Source organism: Folsomia candida, unplaced genomic scaffold (assembly GCF_002217175.1).
Source record: "Folsomia candida strain VU population unplaced genomic scaffold, ASM221717v1 Fcan01_Sc002, whole genome shotgun sequence".
Lineage (NCBI taxonomy): Eukaryota > Metazoa > Arthropoda > Collembola > Entomobryomorpha > Isotomidae > Folsomia > Folsomia candida.
In genome coordinates this window covers 1,110,452-1,134,347 of record NW_019091194.1, presented here as the reverse complement: position 1 = coordinate 1,134,347, position 23,896 = coordinate 1,110,452, and the positions used below count along the sequence as shown (strand labels likewise).

The 23,896-nt window shown below is 38.8% G+C and overlaps 11 protein-coding genes across 11 annotated transcripts; 6 read left to right on the top strand and 5 right to left on the bottom strand.

The window, feature by feature from the left end:
- The first annotated feature begins 2,266 nt into the window (after positions 1 to 2,266).
- On the top strand, positions 2,267 to 3,088 carry LOC110843722 (histone H1A). The gene has a single exon (XM_022089751.2). The coding sequence runs from the start codon at positions 2,487 to 2,489 to the stop codon at positions 3,027 to 3,029; it is 543 nt and encodes a 180-aa protein (XP_021945443.1). The 5' UTR covers positions 2,267 to 2,486; the 3' UTR covers positions 3,030 to 3,088.
- A 2,503-nt stretch (positions 3,089 to 5,591) lies between these two features.
- Positions 5,592 to 6,046, bottom strand: LOC110843731 (histone H4). Its single transcript, XM_022089758.2, has one exon. It carries the CDS (start codon positions 5,963 to 5,965, stop codon positions 5,654 to 5,656), a length of 312 nt encoding a protein of 103 aa, XP_021945450.1. The 5' UTR covers positions 5,966 to 6,046; the 3' UTR covers positions 5,592 to 5,653.
- A 176-nt stretch (positions 6,047 to 6,222) lies between these two features.
- On the top strand, positions 6,223 to 6,770 carry LOC110843729 (histone H2B.3-like). Its single transcript, XM_022089756.2, has one exon. The coding sequence runs from the start codon at positions 6,331 to 6,333 to the stop codon at positions 6,706 to 6,708; it is 378 nt and encodes a 125-aa protein (XP_021945448.1). The 5' UTR covers positions 6,223 to 6,330; the 3' UTR covers positions 6,709 to 6,770.
- Positions 6,771 to 7,588: 818 nt separating this feature from the next.
- Positions 7,589 to 8,097, bottom strand: LOC110843726 (histone H2A). The gene has a single exon (XM_022089754.2). The coding sequence runs from the start codon at positions 8,019 to 8,021 to the stop codon at positions 7,644 to 7,646; it is 378 nt and encodes a 125-aa protein (XP_021945446.1). The 5' UTR covers positions 8,022 to 8,097; the 3' UTR covers positions 7,589 to 7,643.
- Positions 8,098 to 8,248: 151 nt separating this feature from the next.
- LOC110843723 (histone H3) lies at positions 8,249 to 8,788 on the top strand. Its single transcript, XM_022089752.2, has one exon. The coding sequence runs from the start codon at positions 8,323 to 8,325 to the stop codon at positions 8,731 to 8,733; it is 411 nt and encodes a 136-aa protein (XP_021945444.1). The 5' UTR covers positions 8,249 to 8,322; the 3' UTR covers positions 8,734 to 8,788.
- Positions 8,789 to 8,988: 200 nt separating this feature from the next.
- LOC110843721 (phenylalanine--tRNA ligase alpha subunit) lies at positions 8,989 to 11,317 on the bottom strand. Its single transcript, XM_022089750.2, has 6 exons — positions 11,084 to 11,317; positions 10,516 to 11,012; positions 10,318 to 10,452; positions 10,054 to 10,252; positions 9,910 to 9,987; positions 8,989 to 9,840 (listed from the first exon to the last, which is right to left on the bottom strand). Exons 1-6 carry the CDS (start codon positions 11,289 to 11,291, stop codon positions 9,431 to 9,433), a joined length of 1,527 nt encoding a protein of 508 aa, XP_021945442.1. The 5' UTR covers positions 11,292 to 11,317; the 3' UTR covers positions 8,989 to 9,430.
- A 461-nt stretch (positions 11,318 to 11,778) lies between these two features.
- On the top strand, positions 11,779 to 13,804 carry LOC110843720 (facilitated trehalose transporter Tret1-2 homolog). Its single transcript, XM_022089748.2, has 5 exons — positions 11,779 to 12,213; positions 12,297 to 12,773; positions 12,844 to 13,098; positions 13,163 to 13,424; positions 13,486 to 13,804. Exons 1-5 carry the CDS (start codon positions 11,935 to 11,937, stop codon positions 13,746 to 13,748), a joined length of 1,536 nt encoding a protein of 511 aa, XP_021945440.1. The 5' UTR covers positions 11,779 to 11,934; the 3' UTR covers positions 13,749 to 13,804.
- Positions 13,805 to 14,548: 744 nt separating this feature from the next.
- Positions 14,549 to 16,813, top strand: LOC110843719 (phenylalanine--tRNA ligase beta subunit). The gene is made up of 7 exons (XM_022089747.2): positions 14,549 to 14,699; positions 14,787 to 14,842; positions 14,899 to 15,005; positions 15,080 to 15,455; positions 15,523 to 16,125; positions 16,197 to 16,560; positions 16,632 to 16,813. The coding sequence occupies exons 1-7, from the start codon at positions 14,642 to 14,644 to the stop codon at positions 16,781 to 16,783; spliced, it is 1,716 nt and encodes a 571-aa protein (XP_021945439.1). The 5' UTR covers positions 14,549 to 14,641; the 3' UTR covers positions 16,784 to 16,813.
- Positions 16,814 to 16,820: 7 nt separating this feature from the next.
- LOC110843732 (cytochrome c oxidase subunit 7A, mitochondrial) lies at positions 16,821 to 17,845 on the bottom strand. The gene is made up of 4 exons (XM_022089760.2): positions 17,685 to 17,845; positions 17,429 to 17,551; positions 17,245 to 17,338; positions 16,821 to 17,160 (listed from the first exon to the last, which is right to left on the bottom strand). Exons 1-4 carry the CDS (start codon positions 17,691 to 17,693, stop codon positions 17,114 to 17,116), a joined length of 273 nt encoding a protein of 90 aa, XP_021945452.1. The 5' UTR covers positions 17,694 to 17,845; the 3' UTR covers positions 16,821 to 17,113.
- A 189-nt stretch (positions 17,846 to 18,034) lies between these two features.
- On the bottom strand, positions 18,035 to 19,930 carry LOC118434541. The gene is made up of 3 exons (XM_035848314.1): positions 19,017 to 19,930; positions 18,614 to 18,936; positions 18,035 to 18,534 (listed from the first exon to the last, which is right to left on the bottom strand). Exons 1-3 carry the CDS (start codon positions 19,387 to 19,389, stop codon positions 18,238 to 18,240), a joined length of 993 nt encoding a protein of 330 aa, XP_035704207.1. The 5' UTR covers positions 19,390 to 19,930; the 3' UTR covers positions 18,035 to 18,237.
- Positions 19,931 to 20,403: 473 nt separating this feature from the next.
- LOC110843718 (WD repeat-containing protein 91) lies at positions 20,404 to 22,749 on the top strand. The gene is made up of 5 exons (XM_022089746.2): positions 20,404 to 20,636; positions 20,970 to 21,187; positions 21,257 to 21,350; positions 21,415 to 21,896; positions 22,354 to 22,749. The coding sequence occupies exons 4-5, from the start codon at positions 21,604 to 21,606 to the stop codon at positions 22,568 to 22,570; spliced, it is 510 nt and encodes a 169-aa protein (XP_021945438.1). The 5' UTR covers positions 20,404 to 20,636; positions 20,970 to 21,187; positions 21,257 to 21,350; positions 21,415 to 21,603; the 3' UTR covers positions 22,571 to 22,749.
- The last annotated feature ends 1,147 nt before the right edge of the window (positions 22,750 to 23,896 follow it).

Genomic DNA, 23,896 nt, shown 5'->3' with positions numbered 1-23,896 from the left:
TTGATATGAAAAATAAATACAAACTGAAATGATTCTCAAAATTATATTGCTTTGATGTAAATGAGGAAAATCTAATAAATTTTGCATACATGAATATCGTTAAATCATTGATGGTGATGATTTGTTATTTCACTGCCGTGCCGTGTGTGGGGGAGTCCCACTGGGGACGGATAATGTCCCCTCGGTTATTGGATGTCCGCATCGTTTACCCATGCTATACAAACCCTTCCCTTCTCTATTCTAAAATGTTAATGTTCCCACACCTTCGAAGACTACTGTGCAAGTGCCACCAAATTTTGACATTGATTGCGATGTGAGAGTTTATTAGATCATGATAACTCGTAATTTCATGAGAATCATTATATTGGTTTAACCCGTTAGGGACCAACTACACATATTTGTGTAGTTTTTTGCTTTCCCTTGGGGACCAAGTACACAAATATGTGTACTTTTTTGCTTTCCGTTAACCTTATAAAAACTAATTAATTTTGACCTGGATACCATTTAATACCTGGCTTATGTACCCGTCATGTCCGTCTGTCTGTCCGTCTGTCTGTCTGTCTGGTTTGCGATAACTGCCGTAAAACTAATCCTATCGACTTGAAATTTTGCACACATATAGTATGGGTCAAATGAGGAGTTGAGTTCGAAGATGGGTGAAATAGGTCAAGTGGTTGACCGGTGGGGGTCATCGGAGTGGGTGGGGTATTACGCACCAAAATTTCAAAATTGTGTTAGAAAGCTGAAATTTGGCATAGAGGTTGCTAATGGTTTATAATGAAGGAATACAAAGTAAAATTTCAAAAATTTTCGTCTGGAGGGACCCGAGGGGGTGACCCATACCGATTTTTAAAATTCATCAAATCGAGCTGAAGTTTGGTAGAAAAGTTGGTAATAGAAGAATATTAATTAAAATAAGAACAATTTTCCCATAGAGAGACCCTATTGGGTAACCCATACTTTTTTTTGTAATCTTCGGATTACACTGAGATTAAGCTGAAATTTGTTACACAGGATGGTAATTGTTACTAATAGAAGAATATGAATTTAATTTGGAAAAATCAAATTTAATTTTTTAATTTATTGATATGCATTTGCGATAAAATTTCATGCAAAAAGTCGGATTGAGTGATAAGCACAACTTGGCCTGACTCGGGCTATATCAAGTCTGCACTGTAGGTTTTATATTTTCAGGGTAGTAATTCTGAACAAAAATTGTGTTGAATTTTGAAATCGGATTAAAATTCGAAAGGTTACAGCGTTTTAAAAATCCTGACTTTGGCGGATTTTTTAAATTCCACCACGGGCGAAAACATGTCCATTTTAGAAAACGAAAAAATACGGGTCCGCTTATTTCTGAGCATGAACTAACTAACTCCGGTCAAGATCAGTGAAAACCACTTGGACCTTGCTAAACTATAAAAATGTATGAATCAATAACTTAATATTATTGTAATGAACTGCAGATAATTTTTACTAATATGCATAAATAAATGCTTAATGTTAAATAAAATCATCAAAAGTTGCCGAAATAAATTCGGTCCTTTATGGTTTGCACACCCACTGTGAAATCGGTGACGTAACTACGCTTACTTTAAAATCATTTTGGTGACGTAGCTACACTATTGGTAAAATTAAATTGGTTATGTAGCAACAACTAACTGATAAAATTCTGGTCCCCAAAGGAAAGCAAATTTCAATTATTTCGGTCACAAAGGGGTTAATGTTGGATTCACATTTCATTAGACTATGCGCTTGTGGAGTATGATGTGGAAATCTCTACTAAATTTGCAGATTTTTTGATGACATCGTGCTCTTGGCAGGCTTATCATCTCGTCTGGACAGTATCGGTAGGTAAAACTGGACATAGGTCAAAGGATGACGTATCAAATTGAGCATTTAAAATAATTTACATTATGGACAGTTATTTTGCTTAATGATATGCATTCGAAAAGCGTTGTATTAACTGCAAAGTAAAGTCCCATACGATTTTAACTACCAATTCATAACACCATACTTCTGTTCTACACATTCATAGAAGCAAATATCAAGTCACACTCGCCAGGCAATAAGTAAGTAAACTCCAAATATGTGCAATAATAAGCTGATGATAAAATCGCTTCATAAAGTTCTCACTCTTTCGCTCCATGCAAGAAATCTTGCTCACAACTCAACCGCCACTCTGGCAACTCAGGAGGGAAAGCAGCCGCCCCGAGTACGTCGGCACTCTCGTATCCCCATCCCCTTATAAATCCAGTCTCAATCTCAATCTTGCCTCATCCTGCATCCAACATTGCTGTCTCTCTCACTGAAAGAAAAAGCATCAAAAACAAACTGATCATCATGTCCGAACAAGCTGCGACTGCCGCCCCAGCGGCCACTCCCCTCCTGCGAAGAAAGGCAAGGCCCCCAAGAGCCCCAAGAAAGCTGGCGCTGCAAAGCCAAAGGGGGCGAAGGCTGCTGCGTCTCACCCACCCACTACTCAAATGGTCATCAACGCGGTCAAGTCCCTGAAGGAAAGGAATGGCTCTTCTCTGCAAGCAGTCAAGAAGTTCATCGCCGATACCTACAAGGTTGACACCACCAAGCAAGCCACCTTCATTCGCAAAGCCATCACGAAGTTGGTTGAGACTGGAAAACTGACCCAAACCAAGGGAACTGGGGCAAGTGGATCCTTCAAAATTCCAGTCGCTGCTAAGGCTGCTGCTGGGGAGAAGAAGGCCAAGTCTCCAAAAAAGAAGACCACCAAACCCAAGAAAGCTGCTTCCCCAAAGAAGAAGGCCGCCCCCAAGGCGAAGAAAGCTGCGTCTCCAAAAAAGAAGGCAGCTGCCAAGCCAAAGAAGGCTAAGGCCGCACCCAGTGCCCCAGCTGCAGCATCATCTCCAGCTGCACCAAAACCTGCTGCTGCCAAGAAGCCGAAGAAGTCTCCAAAAGCCAAGGCTCCAAAGGTCAAGCTTCCCAAGGCGAAGAAAGCAAAGTCCCCCAAGAAGGCGAAGCCAGCAAAGAAAGCTGCCCCCAAAAAGGCTTAAACATCATCCTCTCTTCTGATAACAAACTTTAACCCAACGGCCCTTTTAAGGGCCACCACTTTTTCCAAAGAGCTATGGTCTAATAATGATCCTCTTTTTCATGAATTTCAGCTAATAACTAGAGATGAATAATTCATGCATTTTGGGCATAATGGAAATATGTTGCTCAAAACTTAATTTATTTAATTTACTTCCAATTAGTATTCGCTGATTAATATGACATGAGCTGCGATTGACCAGAGCAGTCACCAACAAAATGGTCGATGCGCCTCCGTGGCTGGGTTGCAAAAATCCTTATCGCACCCACAAATGTGATGCTTCCCCTCCAAACCCTTCGGATGATAATGTCCCCATTGTCCGGGTGAGGCGTCGACGGCTCGGCGAATAAATGTCGACGAATCCCAGGCTTGGGCAAGATACTTTGTTTTAAGATACAAGATACAAGATAAAGATACTTTTGGAAAGAAATCCAAGATACTAGATAAAGATTCTTTATTCTCTGTTTTTTCCAAATACTAAGTAAAAGATACTTTTTAGTATTTTTAAAGATACAAGATAAGATAAAGTATCTTAAATATTCCACAAGATACAAGATACTTTTGATTTTTTTGAAGATTTAAAAAAGATAAAATTTCATATTTGTTTCCAATTTAGGCATCGCCAGTAAGACAAAAGTCTTACTTTTGACATTGAAAAACACCTTCCACTAGCAAAAATAACACACATATTTAGTTTTCATTACAATTACTACCTCATAAATCATAAGAAAAGCGAACTTTAGATGTCGCGGGTAACATATTTTGCAAAAAGTATCTTGTATCTTAAAAAGTATCTTAGATACTTTCATCTTGGTGGAAAATATCAGATACAAGATACAAATACAAGATACTCATTGAGGATTTTCCAGATACAAGATACAAGATACTTTGAGCTGGGGCGGCTGGAAGATACAAGATACAAGTAGTATCTTGTATCTAGTATCCAGAGACTGGTCAATCCCGGATTAAGGATTGGGGATTGAGATTGGGATTGGGGATTAATTAATCCTTAATCTCAATCCTTAATCCCGAGTTTTTGAATTTTAATCCTTAATCCCTAATCCCCAATCCAAATCTGTCAACTTTAATCCAAAAGTGGGATTAAAATGGGATTAAAGTGGGATTAAATTTGCATTCACTAAAAACTCAAACAGCAAACTTCTCTTGAGATCGCTCCCCTTTCGAAAATTGATTGCATTTCGTTCATTTTTATCAAACATTTAAAAATACTCCAAAATATTTTGCAAAACTACTCGTATCGTGGTATCCTCAATGTGCAATGTTTAAATTTTGTGTGAGCTTATAAAGAAATGTGAGTACTCTGACCAAACTATGATCGATGCTGTTCGTTAAAATAGTACCAAGAATAAAATTAGAATTCTTCCCCTATATAATTTTTAGCACAAAAAATATTTAATTATGACTTAGAAATTGTATTCGTAAGCCATCTAATTTTGTATGCAAAATGATCAAAATATTCCATTTTCAGAAGTTCAGAGATTTGTTTAATTAATTTAAAAATCTGGCATAATAATGCAAACAATTAATCCACGACTATGTAAATTAATTTCCAAACCAGGTAAACCCTAAATTTAATCCCGTGTTAATCCCAATCCCAGATTAAATTTAATCCCGTGTCAATCCTAATCCAAGATTAAATTCAATCCCAATCCTTAATCCCAAAATTTGGAAAATTAATCCTTAATCCCCAATCTCAATCCCAAGATTTTAAATTTAATCCTCAATCTCAATCCTTAATCCCAATATCTTTAATCCGCCAGTCTCTGCTAGTATCTTGCATCTTAAAGTATCTATCTTGCCCAAGCCTGACGAATCCTCCCATCTTCAACGGCGTCCTATGCAAAACATCTCTTAAAGGTCCCGTACATATTCAACACTTTCTCCTCAATTGTCAGTCCGCTTTGCATCGTTGCTGTATGCAAAATTTGTTTAATAATTAATTCTGGTTTTATGACATAAATCAGTAATCAATGATAAGAGCCAGTATCTCACATGGGGCCAGGATGAAAATAAATGCAGTCGCCGTTGTCTGCATCAAAGTTTTCGAACAAGCAAGATTAATTTGGTTGAAATTTGCAACATTGAGCACGACTATTTCGATTTGTGACATGAAGTCCAACCATTTTATTTTTCATTCCCTCACTTGCATGCAAATTTGATTTTCCCGTAGTATGATATCATCCAAAAATGCATGCACAATTTAGTAGAGGTTTTCACTCAAACACGCATTATGAGGATCAAAATAACTATCTTCATGTTTAACAAATTAATGTTTTTTTAAGAATCATAATTTATTAATTGTCGCTGGTTCCTCCCCAATTCCCCAATACTACTAACAATAAGTCTGCACAAAATGACAATACACCGCCCAAAAATAAAACTCCCCAATTTAATCAATGCAAAGTCCAATTGTACTGATTTGAATTTATCATTATCATAATTCGACACATATGACAAATGAATGTGGATGTCATTTCGTACATATTGAGCTCTTTGGAAAATGTGGTGGCCCTTAAAAGGGCCGTTGGGTTTTACGAGATCAAGTAAGATGGGAGGACGAGATGTTTAACCGCCGAATCCGTAGAGGGTGCGGCCTTGTCGCTTGAGGGCATAGACGACGTCCATGGCGGTGACCGTCTTCCTCTTGGCGTGCTCGGTGTAGGTGACAGCGTCTCGGATGACGTTTTCAAGGAAGACCTTGAGGACTCCACGGGTCTCTTCGTAGATAAGGCCAGAGATACGCTTGACACCCCCACGACGAGCAAGACGACGGATGGCAGGCTTGGTGATTCCTTGGATGTTATCACGCAGGACTTTACGATGTCTCTTGGCGCCTCCTTTGCCGAGTCCCTTTCCTCCCTTGCCACGACCAGTCATTTTGAAATTATTTGATGAGAAGTAGTTTAGACTTGTAAAAGTTGTAAAGTTGACGAGTGATGTAGACTGACTGAAATGAGATTGATTATATACACCACGAGAGCGGACGTTGGTGAACCGGGTAGACTTTTTCCTCCTCTCTCTTCCCTCCACTCGAGTTCCTCCCAAATGTGAGAACTCAGAAATTCTCTCGGCAACTCAACCCAAGATTTTCCCTCCATTCTCAGCAACTCCGTTGAGTTCTCCACAACTCAGCTCACAACTCAGCCTCCGCATATAAAAGCTTCGTCGTGTCTCTGACCTATCATCATTCAATTTTCTGAATTCACTTCAAGCAGATCTCAAACTACAAACAACTTTGCAAAATGCCACCAAAAACTGGAGGGAAAGCTGCGGGGAAGAAGGCAGTGTCCAAGTCCAAGAACTTACCAAAGGGGGACGGGAAGAAGCGACACCGCAAGAGGAAAGAGTCCTACGCCGTGTACATCTACAAGGTCCTCAAGCAGGTCCACCCCGACACTGGCGTGTCCTCCAAGGCCATGTCCATCATGAACTCGTTCGTCAACGACATTTTCGAGCGAATCGCCTCCGAGTCCTCCCGCCTGGCCCACTACAACAAGAGGTCAACCATCACCTCTCGGGAAATCCAGACGGCTGTCCGACTCCTCCTCCCAGGAGAACTCGCCAAGCACGCCGTCTCTGAGGGCACCAAGGCTGTCACCAAATACACCTCTTCCAAGTAGACGATGACCGGGTCCGGCTCCCATAAAAAAAAACAACCCAACGGCCCTTTTAAGGGCCACCACTTTTTCCAAAGAGCTGAAAAAATTACTCGCATTTATTTTCATTCTCGATTATTCATTGATCATATTGCACAATTTATTGATACTTTACACAGTCGTACATATTACTGACATAAAATTGAGATTGTGTAATGTTGCTAAAAACTAGGATCAAATGCAGTCGAGTAGTTGGATTATCATGATTATGTAAACACTATTTATTATTCAACTCGTAAAATTGAGATTGCATTTTGACTCGACTTTGTCAAAAGCAGCTGAAAATAAGTTATTTCTTAATAAAAATTGTATACCAATAAAATATCCGTTCCATTCCGTTAACAAATTTCTCATAATTTTATAAACGTTTCAATTTTTGTCTGCTACTCCGTGCATACAAATATGTAATTATATGAAATTTTGGTGAGATTGCAGCGATATATTTATAAAATCTGCATGCATGTATTTCTAAAATGCTGAAAATCCTGCGTAAAACATAACGAGTAAATATTATTCGGTTCGGATTAGGTTATTATGCACAAACCTGATTCGAGGTCAATCATAACTAAACTATGGAGGAGCATTATTATTCATCGTATGCATTTGAAGAGGATGAGATTCCTGATTTGAAATCAGTGATTTCAATTGTATAAACAGTAAATGCTCTGAAAATGAAGGAAAAATAATGAATGATACATCTTGTTTTACATCATTAACTGCACTATTTTGTTACTAATTTCTCAACTAATAACCGCATGAAAATAATTGATGAAGCATATGAACGAATAAAGTGCATGGTCATAATTATGTCGGTATTGGATTTGTTTGAGCTCTTTGGAAAATGTGGTGGCCCTTAAAAGGGCCGTTGGGTTATGAGCGTGTAGATTTGTGAAAGCTGATTAGGCGGACTTCTTTTCCGTCTTCTTGGGGAGAAGGACGGCTTGGATGTTGGGAAGGACACCTCCCTGGGCGATGGTGACCCCGGAGAGCAGCTTGTTCAACTCCTCGTCGTTTCGGATGGCGAGTTGGAGGTGACGGGGGATGATCCTGGTCTTTTTGTTGTCTCGGGCAGCGTTTCCAGCCAACTCGAGGACTTCAGCGGCCAAGTACTCCATGACGGCAGCCAAGTAGACGGGGGCACCCGCACCCACTCGCTCGGCGTAGTTGCCCTTCCTCAAGAGACGATGAATACGACCCACTGGGAACTGGAGTCCTGCACGGCTGGATCGGGACTTTGCCTTTCCCTTCACCTTTCCTCCCTTGCCACGGCCAGACATGATGATGAGTAGTTGGTTGTATTTGAACTTGGAGAGATGTTCTCAGAGCGAGATATCAGCAGCTTGTGATGAACTTTGTTGGAGTCGAGCTTGAATTTATACCAACTGGCTGAGTTGCGGAGCAGACCTCTTGAGTTCTGAGGAGCGAGCGGGCTTTCACTGCTTACTTTCAGCCAATCCTCTTTCTCGCTCAGAACTCAGCCCTTCTCTATAAAACTGCAGCCCAAAGTGGAAAGCTTCATCACTTGCTGTCTCATATTCCTCTTGAGAACAACTCTAATACCCAATCTACAAATAAACAATGGCTCGTACCAAGCAAACTGCTCGTAAATCCACTGGAGGGAAAGCCCCCCGCAAGCAGCTCGCCACCAAGGCTGCCAGGAAGAGCGCCCCTGCGACCGGAGGTGTCAAGAAACCCCATCGTTACAGGCCCGGAACCGTCGCCCTCCGAGAAATCCGTCGTTACCAGAAGAGCACTGAGCTTCTCATCCGCAAGCTCCCCTTCCAACGACTTGTGCGAGAAATCGCTCAGGATTTCAAGACGGATCTCCGATTCCAATCCTCCGCTGTCATGGCTTTGCAAGAGGCGTCCGAGGCATACTTGGTCGGTCTCTTTGAGGACACCAACTTGTGCGCCATCCACGCCAAGCGGGTCACCATTATGCCCAAGGACATCCAACTCGCTCGCCGAATCCGTGGAGAACGTGCCTAAACTGGAAACAACCCTGCTAAAAACTACAAACCAACGGCCCTTTTAAGGGCCACCACTTTCTCCAAAGAGCAGTCAGTGATAATGCGACACATAAATATGATGCATACTTTCTTTACAAGAGCAATCGTCAATTTTCATAAATTACCAGTTCATGCAAAGCTAGAATTGTCCCATTTTTCTAACCTGCAAAATATTTAATCACATGCAATTCACTCCCATTCGAACTCATTTAAATTGAAATAAAACGGTGTAATATTTTAAGTTTTATATTTTCAAAAATTTATTATTGAGCGATTTATTTTGTTTGTTTTATATAAATGCGTACTACTTTTCCTAGAATTTTGTTCATCTGTCTCATCTCACCTCCAAAAACTTTACTCCGGATTGTTTGTTAGACGTACATACGTATTTGTCCTATTTGTGAGATTGAGTCTCAATTTGAGACACATCTCACCCGTGTAAATGTATTTTGTATTTTTATTAAAAACCCAAAAATATTTTTAAATTGCTACGAAATTGCATGTAGTTGAGAAAGATCACTACTTTTTCCTCTGTGACGCTAAATTTTTATGACTCTTGCCAGTAGTGTATCTTGCAGTAAGCAGTATCGTGTTTGTTAGCCTTATAAAGGGTACAAATTGGTTCATTTCCAAATTATCATTTATTTGAAGTACAACAGAAAATTATGACCACTAAATTACGACTCTCTCACCTTATCCAGGCGACACAATGGGTTTGAATAGACGAGACGTAGATCTACCTTATGCCCGACAAGGGAGCGAATATTATTAATCCCGTATCTAATCATGGTCGGTCTTTCGAGCGAAAGACCCCATGCGATGATCCTGACGTCCTCTGGGAGTCCCATGGGTCGGAGCATTTCGGGGCGGAAAAGACCAGAATTTCCTACTTCAACCCATTTCTTGAACCCCTTATGATACGCAAAGACCTCGAGAGAAGGTTCCGTGTAAGGGTTGTAGGCCGGCTTGAAACGCAACTGATCAATTCCCAACCGACCAAAGAATTCTTTCATGATGCCGATTAAATGTCCCAAACTTAGGCCACGATCAGCCACGAAACCTTCGACTTGGTGGAATTCGGCGAGGTCTGAAATTAAATTAGGTCGCTAAAAACATGTCGAATTAGTGAAAATTTTGTCCAAAAACCTTTACTTACGGGTAGCGTCCAACGTTTCGTTCCGGAAGACGCGATCAATCGAAAACTTTTTGACAGGTTTGAACGGTTTTTGTTGCGCTAAAGTAAAATATGGTTAAGCTACTTATCATCACTTATCGGCGAGGGATGACTTATCTTACTCACCCAAATCGTAAAGCACTCTGCCAGTAATTGCGGTGGTATGTGTCCGCATAATGTTGCGTTGTGTTTCTTCTCTCCGCCATGGCGTCTGATACCCGTCGGACCCATAGTCGCCCACGGTGTGAACTTTTTCCACCCGGGCGACATACTCCTCGTCCGGGAGACGAGTACAGTTTTCAGGCCGGGCTAAGAAGAAAGTGTCCTAATAGTTGAATAATTAGTTACTTAATTGCCAATTAACATAAAAATTGCATGTTTATTTATTACCTGCACATCTCTCGCTGGATGTTTTTGAGGTACAAAGAGGGCATCGAAATTCCAGAAGGACGATTCGACAAAGCGATTAGTGGGCATTTCCGAGAACCCGAGCTCCGTGAGGATCGAGAGAAACTCGGCTTTAACCTATGAATTTGTATTAACTCAACTAATTACAGTTGTATTTAAGTTATAGTTAATTAAACTCACTTTAAGCAATGGATGCAAATGACCTCCCTGCAACGTGGTCCCCATCGCGTTAAAATTGTACGGTTTGAAATTCTTCTTCGCATATTCCTCGTTCGCCATCATCTCTGCCGTAAGTTCGGCCTCGGGTCGTTCCACATTTTGGGAAAAGTTCGCCCCACGCGAAACAGTGAATGTGGTCACCGAGTTTGAGACTACGAGTCGTCTCCGTTTCAAGTCTGTGATGACATCATCCCCCAAAGGCGCAGAATCCCCATTAATAATTTGAAGTAGTTGTGATTTTACGACGTCAACGACTTCGACATTAAGACACCGCTCCACCCACGACTTGCCGTCGTCCTTTTTGACGATGCGAACCCATCCGGAAGCCACGGCTTTGTTAAGTCCGACACGAGTTGACCCTCCATCACCGAGAAGAAGTGTGTCCAATTCGATTCCGGAGTCAGGGATGTTTTGCCACACGCGAAATTCATGACTGCCTTGCGACACCACTATTTTTCCTAGAAATTAATTATAATTATAACGTTTACATCCCTTTTAATTAATTAATTAATTATAATTGCTGTTTAACCTTCCTCCGTTAAACTCAACACATTTCGGACATATTGCTCCGTCCGAATCACATCGTCCAGCGTGGCTAAACTTTTAATCGCTCCGACCACTTTTTGATGATCTTCTTCGCCCAGCTCGGCTGCCAGGTCGAGAGAACTAATTCCCCCGTCGTCATCTTTTTTGGTCAGAAGGAGTAAAATCTGATCACTAAGACTAAGGGACGCCATGTTTCTTTCTCGATGGGTGAATTGTGACTAACGGGTTGGCATCGGTGTCGAGGCGAGTTTATATAAGCGTACGTACGGAGGACGTGATGCAATCAAGGGGCGAATTTAGTCGTAGCTGCAAAAATTCAAAGTCGAATTGTTTTTACTAGCAGCCGACGTGTGAGGGAATTATGTACTAATCTCTTAACTACTTTATGATATAAATGATCTATGACAAACATGACAATGTTAGGGAAAGTTGTGTGTAAATATATGTTTGTAATTAGTCATCATACCTCAATTAAAGCATTTCATGAGCGATCATCACTTCTCATCTTATATTATTTAACCCTATGCTTCTCATATTGTTTTTTTGTATAAATGACATCCTGCCTATGTGATAAGTCAGGGTTGTATCGATACCTCGATGACAAAACGTTGTTAAGCTAAGAAATCATGAACTTTATGAAAGTCATAGTCATGCGGTGTTTCGCCTGCTAATGTTTTTTTTAACTTTTCGGAACGCCCATATTTGACTATTAGAAGTGATTTAAAGCCTGATTTCAAATACATCCAGCATATTCAAGAATAGGAGACGTACCAATAATCGCCATAATTTATTAATCTACATTTTCCTGGAAACTTTCCGATAATCAGAATTATCATGGACGGAAACGACTCCTCTGACGAGACCAAAGAAACCAATGGAACCGTTCACTCGTTCGTCTTTGAAAATGGTCATGCTCCAAACACCCCGATCATAGAAGGCCCAAGGGCCGTTAAACGCCAATTCTACGCAGCACTTTCCGCTCACTTGGGGGCCTTCATAATGGCGACGGTTTGGAGTTGGTCTTCCACTGCGTTGCCATATCTGCGTGAGTCGGAGGACTTACTGGGCCCCATCACGATTTGGGACGAGGCTTGGATAGCATCAATCACTTTTGTTAGTAAATAATATAATTTTAAATGCGATATCGTATCGCGTCATGAATAAATAAGGGTTATCAATACATAAACTGCTTTCAGTTGGCCGGCGGAGCGGGCAGTTTCGCCATGGGCACTCTCGCCCAAAAACTCGGTCTCAAGAAGTCCCTCATCATCGAAACGGTCGCCATGTTCGTTGGTTGGGTTGGTGTCGCAATGGCGACGTCATTAACGGAGATATTGATCGGTCGGTTTATCACGGGCTTTTTTGTCGCTGGGGTGGGCGTCTCTACAAGTCTGATTGCAGAACTGAGCTCGGATGGGCGGCGAGGTCGCTTAAATTTCATTTTTGACCTCATGTTCTGCGCAGGGGTGTTATTTATCTACTTGGTGGGGACATTTTTCACGTGGAAAATACAGGCTTGGGCGTGTAGCGGGATCACGGTGGTGTTTTTCCTGCTGCTGCTGACCCTTCATGAGTCACCCGTATCATCGCAGCAAAAGGGGCAGGATATCCAAGCGAAGAAAGCGTTACGTTGGGCGAGGGATCGTGAAAACGTGGAGGAGGAGTGGAATGTGGTGAGTATAATTAAACTGCATGACATAAATTTAAATGTATGAAAGTATGCGACCTTTGATTTTATTGTAGATCCGACAAAATGTAGCCAACCTTGAAAATTCTAAAAATTCTGGAGCTTCCTCCTCCTGGTGGGAACAAGTTGTATCCACCTATTTCACCAAACAGGTCATGAAACCCATCTTTCTCGCCATCGCGTTACAATTCTTCCTCCAAGTTTGCGGCGTTGTCCCCATAGTTTGCTACGCCGTGGATGTGTTCAAATCCGCAGGGACGGAAGGAGTGCATGAAAATGTGTCCACAATCGTGCTAGGTTTGGTCAACTTGGTAATCAAGGCGAAATTAAGAAAATATAAATATTTTCGATTTGGTAACTTTTCAAAATTTTTAGATTGCCACAATTATCGCGTTTTTCTTCGTGGATAAATTTGGTCGTCGTTTCCTCATGATCCTTTCGGAACTATTTCTTACCATCACGCTGGGTGGATTGGCCGCATTTTTGTACATGCGGGACGCACATGGTTATTTTTCTGGTCAAAGTTGGGCCTACTTTCCCCTCGTGTGTTTCGTCGTGTTTATAACGTTTTACTCTTTTGGGGTGGGTCCATTGCCGTGGGTTTTGATGGGGGAGATACTTTCTCCCAATGCGAAAGGTACATAATTTTTTATCGAAAATTAACCTATTTCGAAATTTTCAGTATCGATTTTTTGTAGGTTTTTCTAGCGGCGTTGTTATCCTGGCGGCACGAGCTTTTGGATTTTTGGTCATGTTCTTCTTCAAAGATATGATCCTTGTTGTAGGACAGCATGGGGTGTACCTATTTTTTGCAGGGGTGTGTCTTTGTGGGCTGGTTTTTTCATATTTTTTCATCCCGGAAACAAGGAAGAGAAACATGGAAGATATTCAAACAGATATTCAACAGCATTGGTTTTTTCACCGGGTTAAATATACCGATTCTTTTAACCCTAATGCTTAAACTAGTTTTTTATACTCATTTATCAGTACTATCCTACTTAACAAATAGAAATCTAATAAAGTCTAAAATAAAATAAAATAAAAATAAAAATTTGTGTAGTATAGAATTTTTTGCATCCGTTTTTAGCACAAATTGCAATTTACATTTGACTTTGCTTGCTTGTACGCTAATTCGTGTTGGGCATTAATTTTGCATTGTAATGCGAAATACTTAACAGCAAGTGCAAGGTGCATATTTATTTTATAAATTACCGAGAACTTTCATAGAATACTGGGAAACACCATATTCAAAAATTTTTGATAATCTAATATATGATTGATTACCATAAATAAAAACAACATACAAACTATTTTAGAGAAAAACAGGATGTTGCATAATTTGATAACAAAATGATCAATCTCAATTGTATTACCCATTTATTATTATTTTGCGCATTCCACTTTTCAATCAGGTAAACAAATAAGGTGAAAATTCCATAACATTGACTGACCTCAACCTATGTATGGTACAAATTCCATCCATGGCGTCCGTCTGACCGGTGTGAAAGTCACGCGTGGATAATGTCAACAATAAACACAATGATGATATAACGCATCAGAAAGGATGTAATCTATGTGTTTACTCATCCATGTCAATATTGACTTGTATAAATTAATTACCTATGTTGTCATAAAGTTCATGGTGTTTCATGAACGTCTGGCAAAATCCTGATGCAATGTTTGGGCGTAATTTCTCGTTCAAATATCAACGCATAATAAAGGTGAATCATCTTCCTCTGTAATATGTATAAATGACGATCATTTCCACATATTGTGCTTATTTGTAAATTGATACCGTCGGAAATCTTGTCTGAAATCGTGGTATGCAAAAGAATTTGGAATCCTTCCTGAAAAATGCCTACCGTTTCGGTCAATCGGGACTTACTTTTCTCCAAAATTGGGAAAGCTTATTGTAAGAAAGTTCCATTAAACCTTTATTTTATTAGTCATATTAAAAATGTATTTAGACGTCATTTAAAATATATTTTGTGTCCCACAGCCGACGATGAATTTGATAAACTGTGTTTCCAATTTGGAATCGAGCTTGACGAAGTGGTGAGTGAAAAAAAAAACGTAAATTTTGTTTTGTTTTATTCATATTTTTTTTACAGGCGGAGGATGACGATGGCGTCGAATACAAAATCGACATCCCTGCTAATCGTTACGACCTCTTATGCGTTGAAGGAATCGCCACCGCACTCGCAGTTTTCACCGGAAAGTTAGAAAAATCTCTCATTAATAAGTAATTATTTTTCTCAAATTATGTAATATCACCTGATACGATATACATAGGATCGAACCGCCCCGTTACACTAAACTGACCCCAAAGGTAAAGATCACCACGGTCGTTTCCCCCTCGACCCAATCCATCCGGCCCTACCTGGTCACCGCCGTCCTTCGGAATGTCACCATAACTCCGGCCGCGTACAAGAGCCTGATCGACCTCCAGGAAAAACTGCACCACAACATTTGTCGAAAGAGGACCCTTGTCGCCATCGGAGTGCACGATTTGGACAAGTTGACCCCTCCCTTTACGTACAGCTGCGAACCGCCCGAGCAGATCAAGTTTGTCCCTCTCAATCTGGACAAAGAATGGACGAACGCGAGAGACTTGATGGAATTTTATGGGTCGGACACCCACCTCAAGCCATACTTGCATATCATAAAGGTACATAAATAAATTAATATTCGTGGTACGGTTCACTCATTAAATTTGCGAATTTAATTAAATTCAGGATTTGCCAGCATATCCCGTGATCCGAGACAGTTCAGGAATAGTGCTTTCGCTCCCCCCAATAATTAACGGGGACCACTCAAAAGTCTCGACCTCCACGAGGAACATCTTCATCGAATCGACAGCCACGGATTTGTCGAAGGCGCACGTCGTTCTCGACACTTTGGTCGCAATGCTGTCTCAATACTGCGAGAACAAGGGGGAAGTCGAAATAACTGAGGTCGTCTATGAAAATCGCCCTGTTGACATCTGTCCAAAATTATTCACTAGAAATATGGCGTTGGACGTCGACACTGTAAACGAAACGGTAGGGATTAGTATTTCTGCGGGAGAGATGGTCAGTACTTTAAATCGGATGGGATTATCTTCCCAAGTCAAAAATAGTGGTCAAATTTCTGTTCAAATTCCTCCCACCCGGCATGACATTATCCACACGTGCGATATCATTGAGGACGTCGCTATTGGCTTTGGGTATGAAAATATTGTCCCCCAGTTGCCACCCACGAGCACGATTGCGGCACAAAATTCTCTGAACAAGTTGAGCTTCCAGTTAGCAAACTGCGTCGCTCAGGCCGGATTTACGGAGGGGTTGACATTTTCACTGGTAAATTTCTAAAAAAAAATGTAAGCCGATAACATGGGTATAATTGTGATTATCATTGGTATGATGATAAGTGCTCGATGGAAGACGAATGCGAAAAACTGCTTCAGCCACAAGCAACAAAAGAACCCAGCCTGGTCATAATTTCCAACCCGAAAAGCCAGGATTTCCAGGTGGCAAGGTCATCTCTGCTGCCCGGGTTGCTGAAAACGGTCCAAGCCAATAAAGGAGTCCCTCTTCCACTCAAACTGTTCGAATTTTCCGACGTGGTCCACCTGGATTCTGAAAGTGATACTGGGGCGAAAAATTGTAGACATTTCTGTGCCATTTACACCAACAAGACGCCTGGATTTGAAGTTATCCACGGACTTTTAGACAGAATCATGCAACTGTTGGAGGTCAAATTTGAGGATGAGTATAGTCTCAGAGCGGCGGAAGGTGGGGTTAATAATTTATTTTTTAAAGATAATTAATCAGTTAATTAATAAGTTTTGTTTTACATTTTATAGACCCAACATATTTTCATGGAAGATGTGCCGAGGTTATCTATCGGAACGAAGTGATTGGAAAGATGGGCGTTTTGCATCCCAAAGTTCTCTCAAATTTTGGATGTGCTATGCCCTGTTCGGCGATTGAGATAGAAATTGAACCATTTTTGTAAATCTTTAGGAATAAAGTTTGTAATTGCAAATGCGAGGTTTTCAAGTATTTGTTTTTATTCCCTATTAAAACGTCTACTGGCTCTGTAATATCATTAAATATTACAGGCTTATTCTCCCAAAAGACAAGATTTTAACGGCATTTACATACATACTTGCTCGCTTCATCTTTAACTTTGATATTTTTACAGTAATTTTGGTAACATCGTATGAAGCAGCTGAGAGTAAACTTTTCTTTTCGTCTCATACACAATATTGGGGCAGTATATTTTAACAAATAATGACGGATCGTTAGACTAGATTGATTTAAGTAGTTTTGTTGATGACTATTTTTACGCCTTCTTTGGGAACGAGGCTCGATAGATGTATTCCGCGGCCCCTATAAAAAATATTTGCAATTTAAATGTCGACTCTAGTAAAAATCAAATAAGTTAAATAGAAATGTATATTAATAAAATTTTACCGAGAACGCCAACTACACAGCCGCCCATGGTTGCATAGTAAAGGACACGATCGAAAGGACCTCCCTTCAAGTGGATGGGGGTACCGTCTTCAACCTGACCCAAGAGCGACAAATTGTAAGCATGCTTGTACTTAACCAGGCAATTTATAAATATATGTTACCGCTTTTTATAAGAAAGTATTACCTGGAAATGTGCATACTTCTCCTTAATCTTCTTGTATCCTGGGTGCACCTCCCCTTTTACGGCTTGGCGTTGGGTCGAAGTGCTGAGTTGGCGTTGTCCGAGACGCACACATTGAACGGCAAACTGTAAATTACCACAAAAATTTAGTTAAAGTAAAGACTTTTGGAAAATTGTGATTTTGTGCAAAGTATTAATTCCTTATGTCTCCTACTTCGCACATCTTTTCACCCTTAATTATTCTAATTGTACAACTTACCCGATTCATGATGTTGAATTTATCGACGAGCTGGCGCAAGGCGGATTAGCAAATTTAAATAAAATTAAAAATACTAGAATCCAATCCACGATTTTAGCGAAAAGTTAAAAATGGTGTTCACTTGGGAAGTTCAAGAAGATCCACCTTTTCCACGGAGTCTCACGTTGCCTCGACTTCCAATGCCAAAAATGTATGCAAAATGCATGCAAAATAGTGCAAAACTCCTAGCGTAAATTGCATGGAATCAATATTTATTTCGTATCTCAATTGTATTACGTTAATTAATTAAATATATGCTTAAATATAAACTTTTGCAATTACAAAGAATCATGTGTTGCATGACTTAAATGTTTCCCGATTTTTTTACACCAAATTTAATTTCATTTGTAGCTTGATATAAAATTATGATATAAAACTTTGATAATTTCGATTTACCTTTCAAAAATAATTTCACGGGAATTTTGTCACAATTATTAATCTAACTATAATTTCGGGGTGACAAAATTACATTTATTACCTGCTTATCACATCGAATAGTATCCTAAATACATGCTCAGATTGTTTTATGAAAGACAGAATTAAAAGCAGAACTAAAATATGACCCCCAATACGTGTACACAAAAATCTTTGAAAAACAAATTGACAATGTAATTAACACACTCGCATAATACGCAATTTCAAAAAAAGCAGTGTCCCCTCCCGAAATATAGATCGCGAACGGTACAAATGCCCCCAATTCTGATATCAAAACACAAATTTCAATCGCCATAACCAAATTTAAATGTGTTCTACGACCACCAGGACTTCTGTACATTTCCATGCGCCGTAATCTCAGCCGACTTGAAATTTTCTGTAATTCAAAAACCATTTAATTATTAATTAACTGCCATCATTCATGTATAATTTATTAGTCATTCATACAACTTTACCTTAAGTGCGAAGAATGCGATTGTAAAAAACAGGAAGAAAATTGGAAATATTCCCTCCACGAGGCCACCATACATGAAATTGTACCAGTAGATTTTGATCCTATTTGTATCATTCTCATCGTCATTAATTTTGCAATTTTTCTGGGCCTCAAATTCCCAGAACAATCGGGGGACATTTATCCCCAGCATGGCCAATATTACGAGAGCAGAGTCTCGAATAATATCTGACACGTCTGCCGTTAACAATTCCGCCTTTGGTCGAATAATTTGACAAACCTTGTCATACACGAGGAGCAGGGTCAAATATGTAGAGCATGAATGAGCTAAAATTTAATATGAAAAAGTTTAATTTACAATTAATTAATTATTTATTTATAATATGTACAAGTTCAGATTTGCATACCCCAACTCCCAACGCAGTACAGATATGGAATGAGATCTTCATGGAATGACAAAATATTCGGGAACGATAGCATTAAACATATCGAAATTGTGTAAATTATGTCACAAATGGCAGTCGTTATACAAAATTTGGAGAACGGTCGAACCCACAAAGTTCGAAATAATGAGACCCTGACAATCCCGAGATTTGATACAAAACTCGCAATCCCGACGAATAAACAGAAATATGTCAACCAGAGGTGTTCAGAATTATTGTTAACGATTGAACTTGTGTAATTTGACGGCAGGACTAAGTTTTCAAATTCGGAAATATTTGAAAATGGGACTAAAGTCGATTTACATTTTAATAGATTATATATATTTGTAGCCTCCATAGTCAATAGTACATATTTATTTCAGATTAGTTTTAGTGGACAAGGCTGGAAGTAGAATGACCGATGGCAAGGACATGGCTTGGTGATGGTCAAATATGAAGGTTTTGCGGTTTTACAGCTCTTTTATTTCCGAGAGATATGTGCAATTAATAACTCACTTATTAGCACTTTGTTTACATGATGCTTACGGAGATATCTTTTATTACGAGATTCCCGAAAGACACGTTCCAAGTTTATCCAACCCGTCAAGGTGAAAAAAGCTTACCCGGTGAATTCCCGGAAGAAACCCGGGTGTGTCAGGTATTAGACAACCGTTCCATCGATTTGCAGCGTTTTATGTATAGGATTTTTCGTAAGAAATTTTGAATAGCCATTAAATTCCCACTCATAAATACTATTTCGTAACGATTTACATTCAGATTCACCCGTTCTGTTTTAAGGCATATTCTATTGGATGTTTCTAATTTTACTTTCAATTAATCCATAGGTAAATTTTGGGGTAAAACGGTGGTGAATTATCAGAAACAATGTTATATGAAAATGACTTATACTAAAAAGGTTTTGCATGATATGCTAAGTTAGTTTTTATTTATTGGGCGAATTTCACTCTGCCGTTTTACCTTATCAAGAATATTTCTGTTGATAACCTACATTTTTCTAAATTTTTAACACGCACACTTTTCCGCAACATTTTTTCTTAAATTTTTAGTACTTATAACATTTTTCTAATACATTTTTGCCTAAATTTTATATTATGCAACGCTACGAGTAAAGAACCATCGTTTTTCATGTTCATGCATTTTTAATATCAGTGTAGAATGCATACTAACTGAAACAGAACCAGTTTATTTTGCGATGTAATACGATTTTAGCCTTCAGTTTATCATGGTGAACAGGTTCATGCCTTTAGTATGCAAATTGTAGAGCTTTTTGTGTAAACATACAGATTCCATTTCTTGGAATCTCCGGCTTTCATATGAACAGAAAATCGCATCAAATCAAATCCACAAGTTTCAGAGAGAGAATTTTCACAGAGCGGTTTCTAGCTTTCATCGACATCTGGATTACTCTGTGTTTTTCATTTATGCACAAATTTACGTTTACATAATATGTCTTAAATAAAGTGTGATTTTTTAAAAAAAGAAGACGTTTCCCTCTCATAATTCATTTTGCTGAATTTGTTACCCATTACACATACAACAAGTTAATGAAACTCGTCACAAAATTATGTCCATTTGTACTATTTTGTAAGTATTTTGAAATTCTTGTATATTATTCTTACGTCAAATTAACAAAAAATAACAAAATGATTGAAATAATAGAACATATTTCAGAAACTTAAAAAAGACACTATACTATGTGAAACCAATCTACTGTCAACTTTTCATATTTGACTTTTGTTAATTTCATATTTCGACTTTCTACCTTAACAAAATAATAAAATACCAACTTTTTTGTAGAATTTCAGTTTTTCATACCTTTACATAAAATTAGTAAAGCTCATTACAATTTTATTTCTGTAATTTTTTTACAATTTGGATATTTACTTTAATTTATTGAGTTTTATTTTAATTTTCAAGTCTTTACCACGACTCAACGCACGGATGGCACGTTGAGATTGACGGATTGATATACTCGCAGAGACAAAGTTTTCGAAAACAGTTTCCCAGCTCAAAGTACAAGAACGGAGAGCAAACCGTGGTCGTAGGTCCAGAGGACGAGCCAGAGTTCAAAGGTCACCAGTCAAAACCTCCCCTTCACATTGTCACCTCTTTTCTTAAACAAATTGCGCAATCGGGTAGGTCAAAATTTTATTCTTTTTCATAAAGTTTTTTTCATAAATTTGCTAAATTATGTAAATTTTCAGGTTACAAAGTTGAAGGGACGGACAGCACCTCGGATGAGAACGGTTATCGAAAAACGACTCTGTGGACACTGCAGTGCATCAACTAATAAAAACCGTAAGGGATTGATTAATAATGTAAAATTATCTTTATTTTCATAATTATGGTTTCTTTATTTCAGAAAAACAACAAAAATTCATCACATTCCAAAAAATCACAATCATTTCCAAAATTTACTTTAAGTTTTGTCCGTTGACATTTACCTGTTTCCAATTTCATAATTCCACTCTCGCTAAAAATTCATAATTGACTCCAAATCTTTACATTTTTCACAAAAGTAAGACTGAAAATTAATTTCCCTTCTCCCAAAATGGCTACAGCCATGCCGAAAGGCGTTTTTTCCGTGGATCGGATAGTTTCCGACCTTGCTGTCTTTATCGACTCGTCCGATCTGCATTCCCTCCGCGAATTGTGGAGTTATCTTGAAGGGAAGTTTTTCTCCCGTCTGGCCCCCACCCATTCCTCTGTCGTCAAAAAGTACGAATTCGGACTGTATAAATTTTACTTGGTGGAAGCACTCAAAGCCGGAAGGAAGGACAAGCTGTCGGAGTTCTTTGAAAAAATGGCGACAGAATTAAACCCTTATCCAGAGTGGAAAGAATGGTTAGCAAATATGCAAATATGCACACATGTATTTAAATACTACAAAATTGTAGATTACATTCAAAATATTTAAATAATTTGTAAAATTAGTCTGTTATGAAATGTGCACATTTTACCAAAAATTAATTTCTTACGTAAATGCACTTTATTTCTGAAAACATCCTCAAAATTATCAAGCGTAGTTACAAAACATTTTAGATAAGAATGGTTAGCAAACAATATTATTTGACACTTTATCATTCTATGGGGCACCGCCCATAGAAACGATGTCAGTTAATCGTGGTTAGCAAATATAAATACCACAAAATCGTAGATGTCAAAAAAATTGATAAATTGATATTTTGTGAAATGTGCCAAGATTTAATTTCGCAAATGCATTTTATTTTTGAATGCACCCTCAAAATTCTCAAATTCAGTTATAAAACATTTTAAATTGCAGAACTATTTTTAATTACAGGTATTTAATCGGTTACATAAAGAACCCCGAGGACCACTCCACCGCGTCGACTTACAGCAACAAAAACTACCGAGAAGCCTTTTTCGTCTCGATTCGCAACTTTCTCACCGTGATCTACCACCGGACTTGGACCGTGGCTGAGGTTTCGCCTAAAAATCCGTATTCTATCGAAATCATGGACGATTTCTTTTCCATTGCTCAGCCAAAGTTAGGTTAAATAAAAACACATAGAAAATAATATTCAAATTTAAGCCTTCATTTTAAAGAAAGAGAAAGCTAACACGCAGTAAATGTTTCTAAACTTATTTCTAAACGGCATAATTATAAAATACAAAAATCAAATTTAAATTTTCCATAAGAAATAAAATAAATACATCACATTTCCATTCATTAAAATGTTGACATGCACCATGCCTCGGTTTTTATTTGTGCAAGTAGACACGTAATATGCAGTGAATTACAAGTCTGTATTTACAATGTTAATCATGGAAGGAGTGCATGAATGATAAGCTTTTAATAATTAGTCCTTATCTTATCTGTGAGAGGAAACATTAAACTTTAGCTTTCCTACTGTTAACATACATAAACACGAAAGTTTCTCATTATTTCTAATCAGCCTCTGTTGTTTGTATCAACCGGAAATGCACACTTAACACATAAATGGTCAATATTTTATGAAGTAAGCATGTACATAAATATTTTTCTCTGTATTTTAGCTGATAACAATTAAGTAAATAATGCCAAAAAAATGAGAACAAGTCGCATTAACCACAACGATTATAAAATGAGTCATCTTCCCAAATCCGCAATCCACCCACCCACCAAAATCATGACATGCATAAAAAATGTAGCCGATCCGTCTACCAAATTGTATCTGGATCGCCTACACAAAAAAAGACAAACCTAATAAACCGTTGCAAACGAAGTGTAGCAAAGGGGTGAAGCGACACGGTCACAAGGTCATGGCACGTCAAAACTATGTTGATTTCTGAAATCCCCGCCCAAAACTATGTCGATTTCTGAAATCCCCCCCACTCCAAAACTACGTCTAAAACGGTCAAAACAAAAAATTCGACATCTTTGACCGTTTATCTCATCACCGTGGCGCCATGACTCATGACCTACAACGCCCATTTTCGACCTCATCTGTACTTCAAGAATTAGAAACACGTTGGCGGAAACCGCATGTCGAAATTCGAATCCGTTCTAAAATTATCGTGGATATGGATGGACGGACGGACCGACAGACAAGACATTCCCATAAAGGGATTTCGCATCGCTTCACCCCTTAATAAACAGCACTAATAAAACGTTTACAATTTTAAACGTGGTACATAAAGTGTAAAAAATTTATCTGATACGCGAACAAAAGTTCTCTAGAGAGTGGCTGACGATGACATGCAGATACTTGAACTTGTCACGTAAAAATTGGCTAATAAACATACAAAAATCTTCAAAATGTGACGAAATCCATGCGACCGTGGGAAAATAAAATAAAACCGTCCCCATTTTTTTCTTGGTCTTCATTTTTTATTTAATTTAT

Excerpts from the sequence above, each read along its gene's own strand:
- LOC110843722 (XM_022089751.2), top strand. The coding sequence starts at position 2,487 with ATGGTCATCAACGCGGTCAAGTCCCTGAAGGAAAGGAATGGCTCTTCT.
- LOC110843731 (XM_022089758.2), bottom strand. The coding sequence starts at position 5,965 with ATGACTGGTCGTGGCAAGGGAGGAAAGGGACTCGGCAAAGGAGGCGCC.
- LOC110843729 (XM_022089756.2), top strand. The coding sequence starts at position 6,331 with ATGCCACCAAAAACTGGAGGGAAAGCTGCGGGGAAGAAGGCAGTGTCC.
- LOC110843726 (XM_022089754.2), bottom strand. The coding sequence starts at position 8,021 with ATGTCTGGCCGTGGCAAGGGAGGAAAGGTGAAGGGAAAGGCAAAGTCC.
- LOC110843723 (XM_022089752.2), top strand. The coding sequence starts at position 8,323 with ATGGCTCGTACCAAGCAAACTGCTCGTAAATCCACTGGAGGGAAAGCC.
- LOC110843721 (XM_022089750.2), bottom strand. The coding sequence starts at position 11,291 with ATGGCGTCCCTTAGTCTTAGTGATCAGATTTTACTCCTTCTGACCAAA. Across the intron at positions 10,253-10,317 it reads ATCCAGCGAGAGATGTGCAG|GACACTTTCTTCTTAGCCCG; the intron begins GTAATAAATAAA and ends TTCAACTATTAG. Across the intron at positions 9,988-10,053 it reads CAGAGTGCTTTACGATTTGG|CGCAACAAAAACCGTTCAAA; the intron begins GTGAGTAAGATA and ends ATTTTACTTTAG.
- LOC110843720 (XM_022089748.2), top strand. The coding sequence starts at position 11,935 with ATGGACGGAAACGACTCCTCTGACGAGACCAAAGAAACCAATGGAACC. Across the intron at positions 12,214-12,296 it reads GGATAGCATCAATCACTTTT|TTGGCCGGCGGAGCGGGCAG; the intron begins GTTAGTAAATAA and ends AACTGCTTTCAG. Across the intron at positions 12,774-12,843 it reads TGGAGGAGGAGTGGAATGTG|ATCCGACAAAATGTAGCCAA; the intron begins GTGAGTATAATT and ends ATTTTATTGTAG.
- LOC110843719 (XM_022089747.2), top strand. The coding sequence starts at position 14,642 with ATGCCTACCGTTTCGGTCAATCGGGACTTACTTTTCTCCAAAATTGGG. Across the intron at positions 15,006-15,079 it reads CTCGCAGTTTTCACCGGAAA|GATCGAACCGCCCCGTTACA; the intron begins GTTAGAAAAATC and ends CGATATACATAG. Across the intron at positions 15,456-15,522 it reads CATACTTGCATATCATAAAG|GATTTGCCAGCATATCCCGT; the intron begins GTACATAAATAA and ends AATTAAATTCAG.
- LOC110843732 (XM_022089760.2), bottom strand. Across the intron at positions 17,339-17,428 it reads AGAAGTATGCACATTTCCAG|GTTGAAGACGGTACCCCCAT; the intron begins GTAATACTTTCT and ends CTCTTGGGTCAG. Across the intron at positions 17,161-17,244 it reads CTGTGTAGTTGGCGTTCTCG|GGGCCGCGGAATACATCTAT; the intron begins GTAAAATTTTAT and ends TATTTTTTATAG.
- LOC118434541 (XM_035848314.1), bottom strand. The coding sequence starts at position 19,389 with ATGGAGGCTACAAATATATATAATCTATTAAAATGTAAATCGACTTTA. Across the intron at positions 18,937-19,016 it reads GTACTGCGTTGGGAGTTGGG|CTCATTCATGCTCTACATAT; the intron begins GTATGCAAATCT and ends ATTAAATTTTAG. Across the intron at positions 18,535-18,613 it reads TCGCATTCTTCGCACTTAAG|AAAATTTCAAGTCGGCTGAG; the intron begins GTAAAGTTGTAT and ends TTTGAATTACAG.
- LOC110843718 (XM_022089746.2), top strand. The coding sequence starts at position 21,604 with ATGGCTACAGCCATGCCGAAAGGCGTTTTTTCCGTGGATCGGATAGTT. Across the intron at positions 21,897-22,353 it reads TATCCAGAGTGGAAAGAATG|GTATTTAATCGGTTACATAA; the intron begins GTTAGCAAATAT and ends TTTTAATTACAG.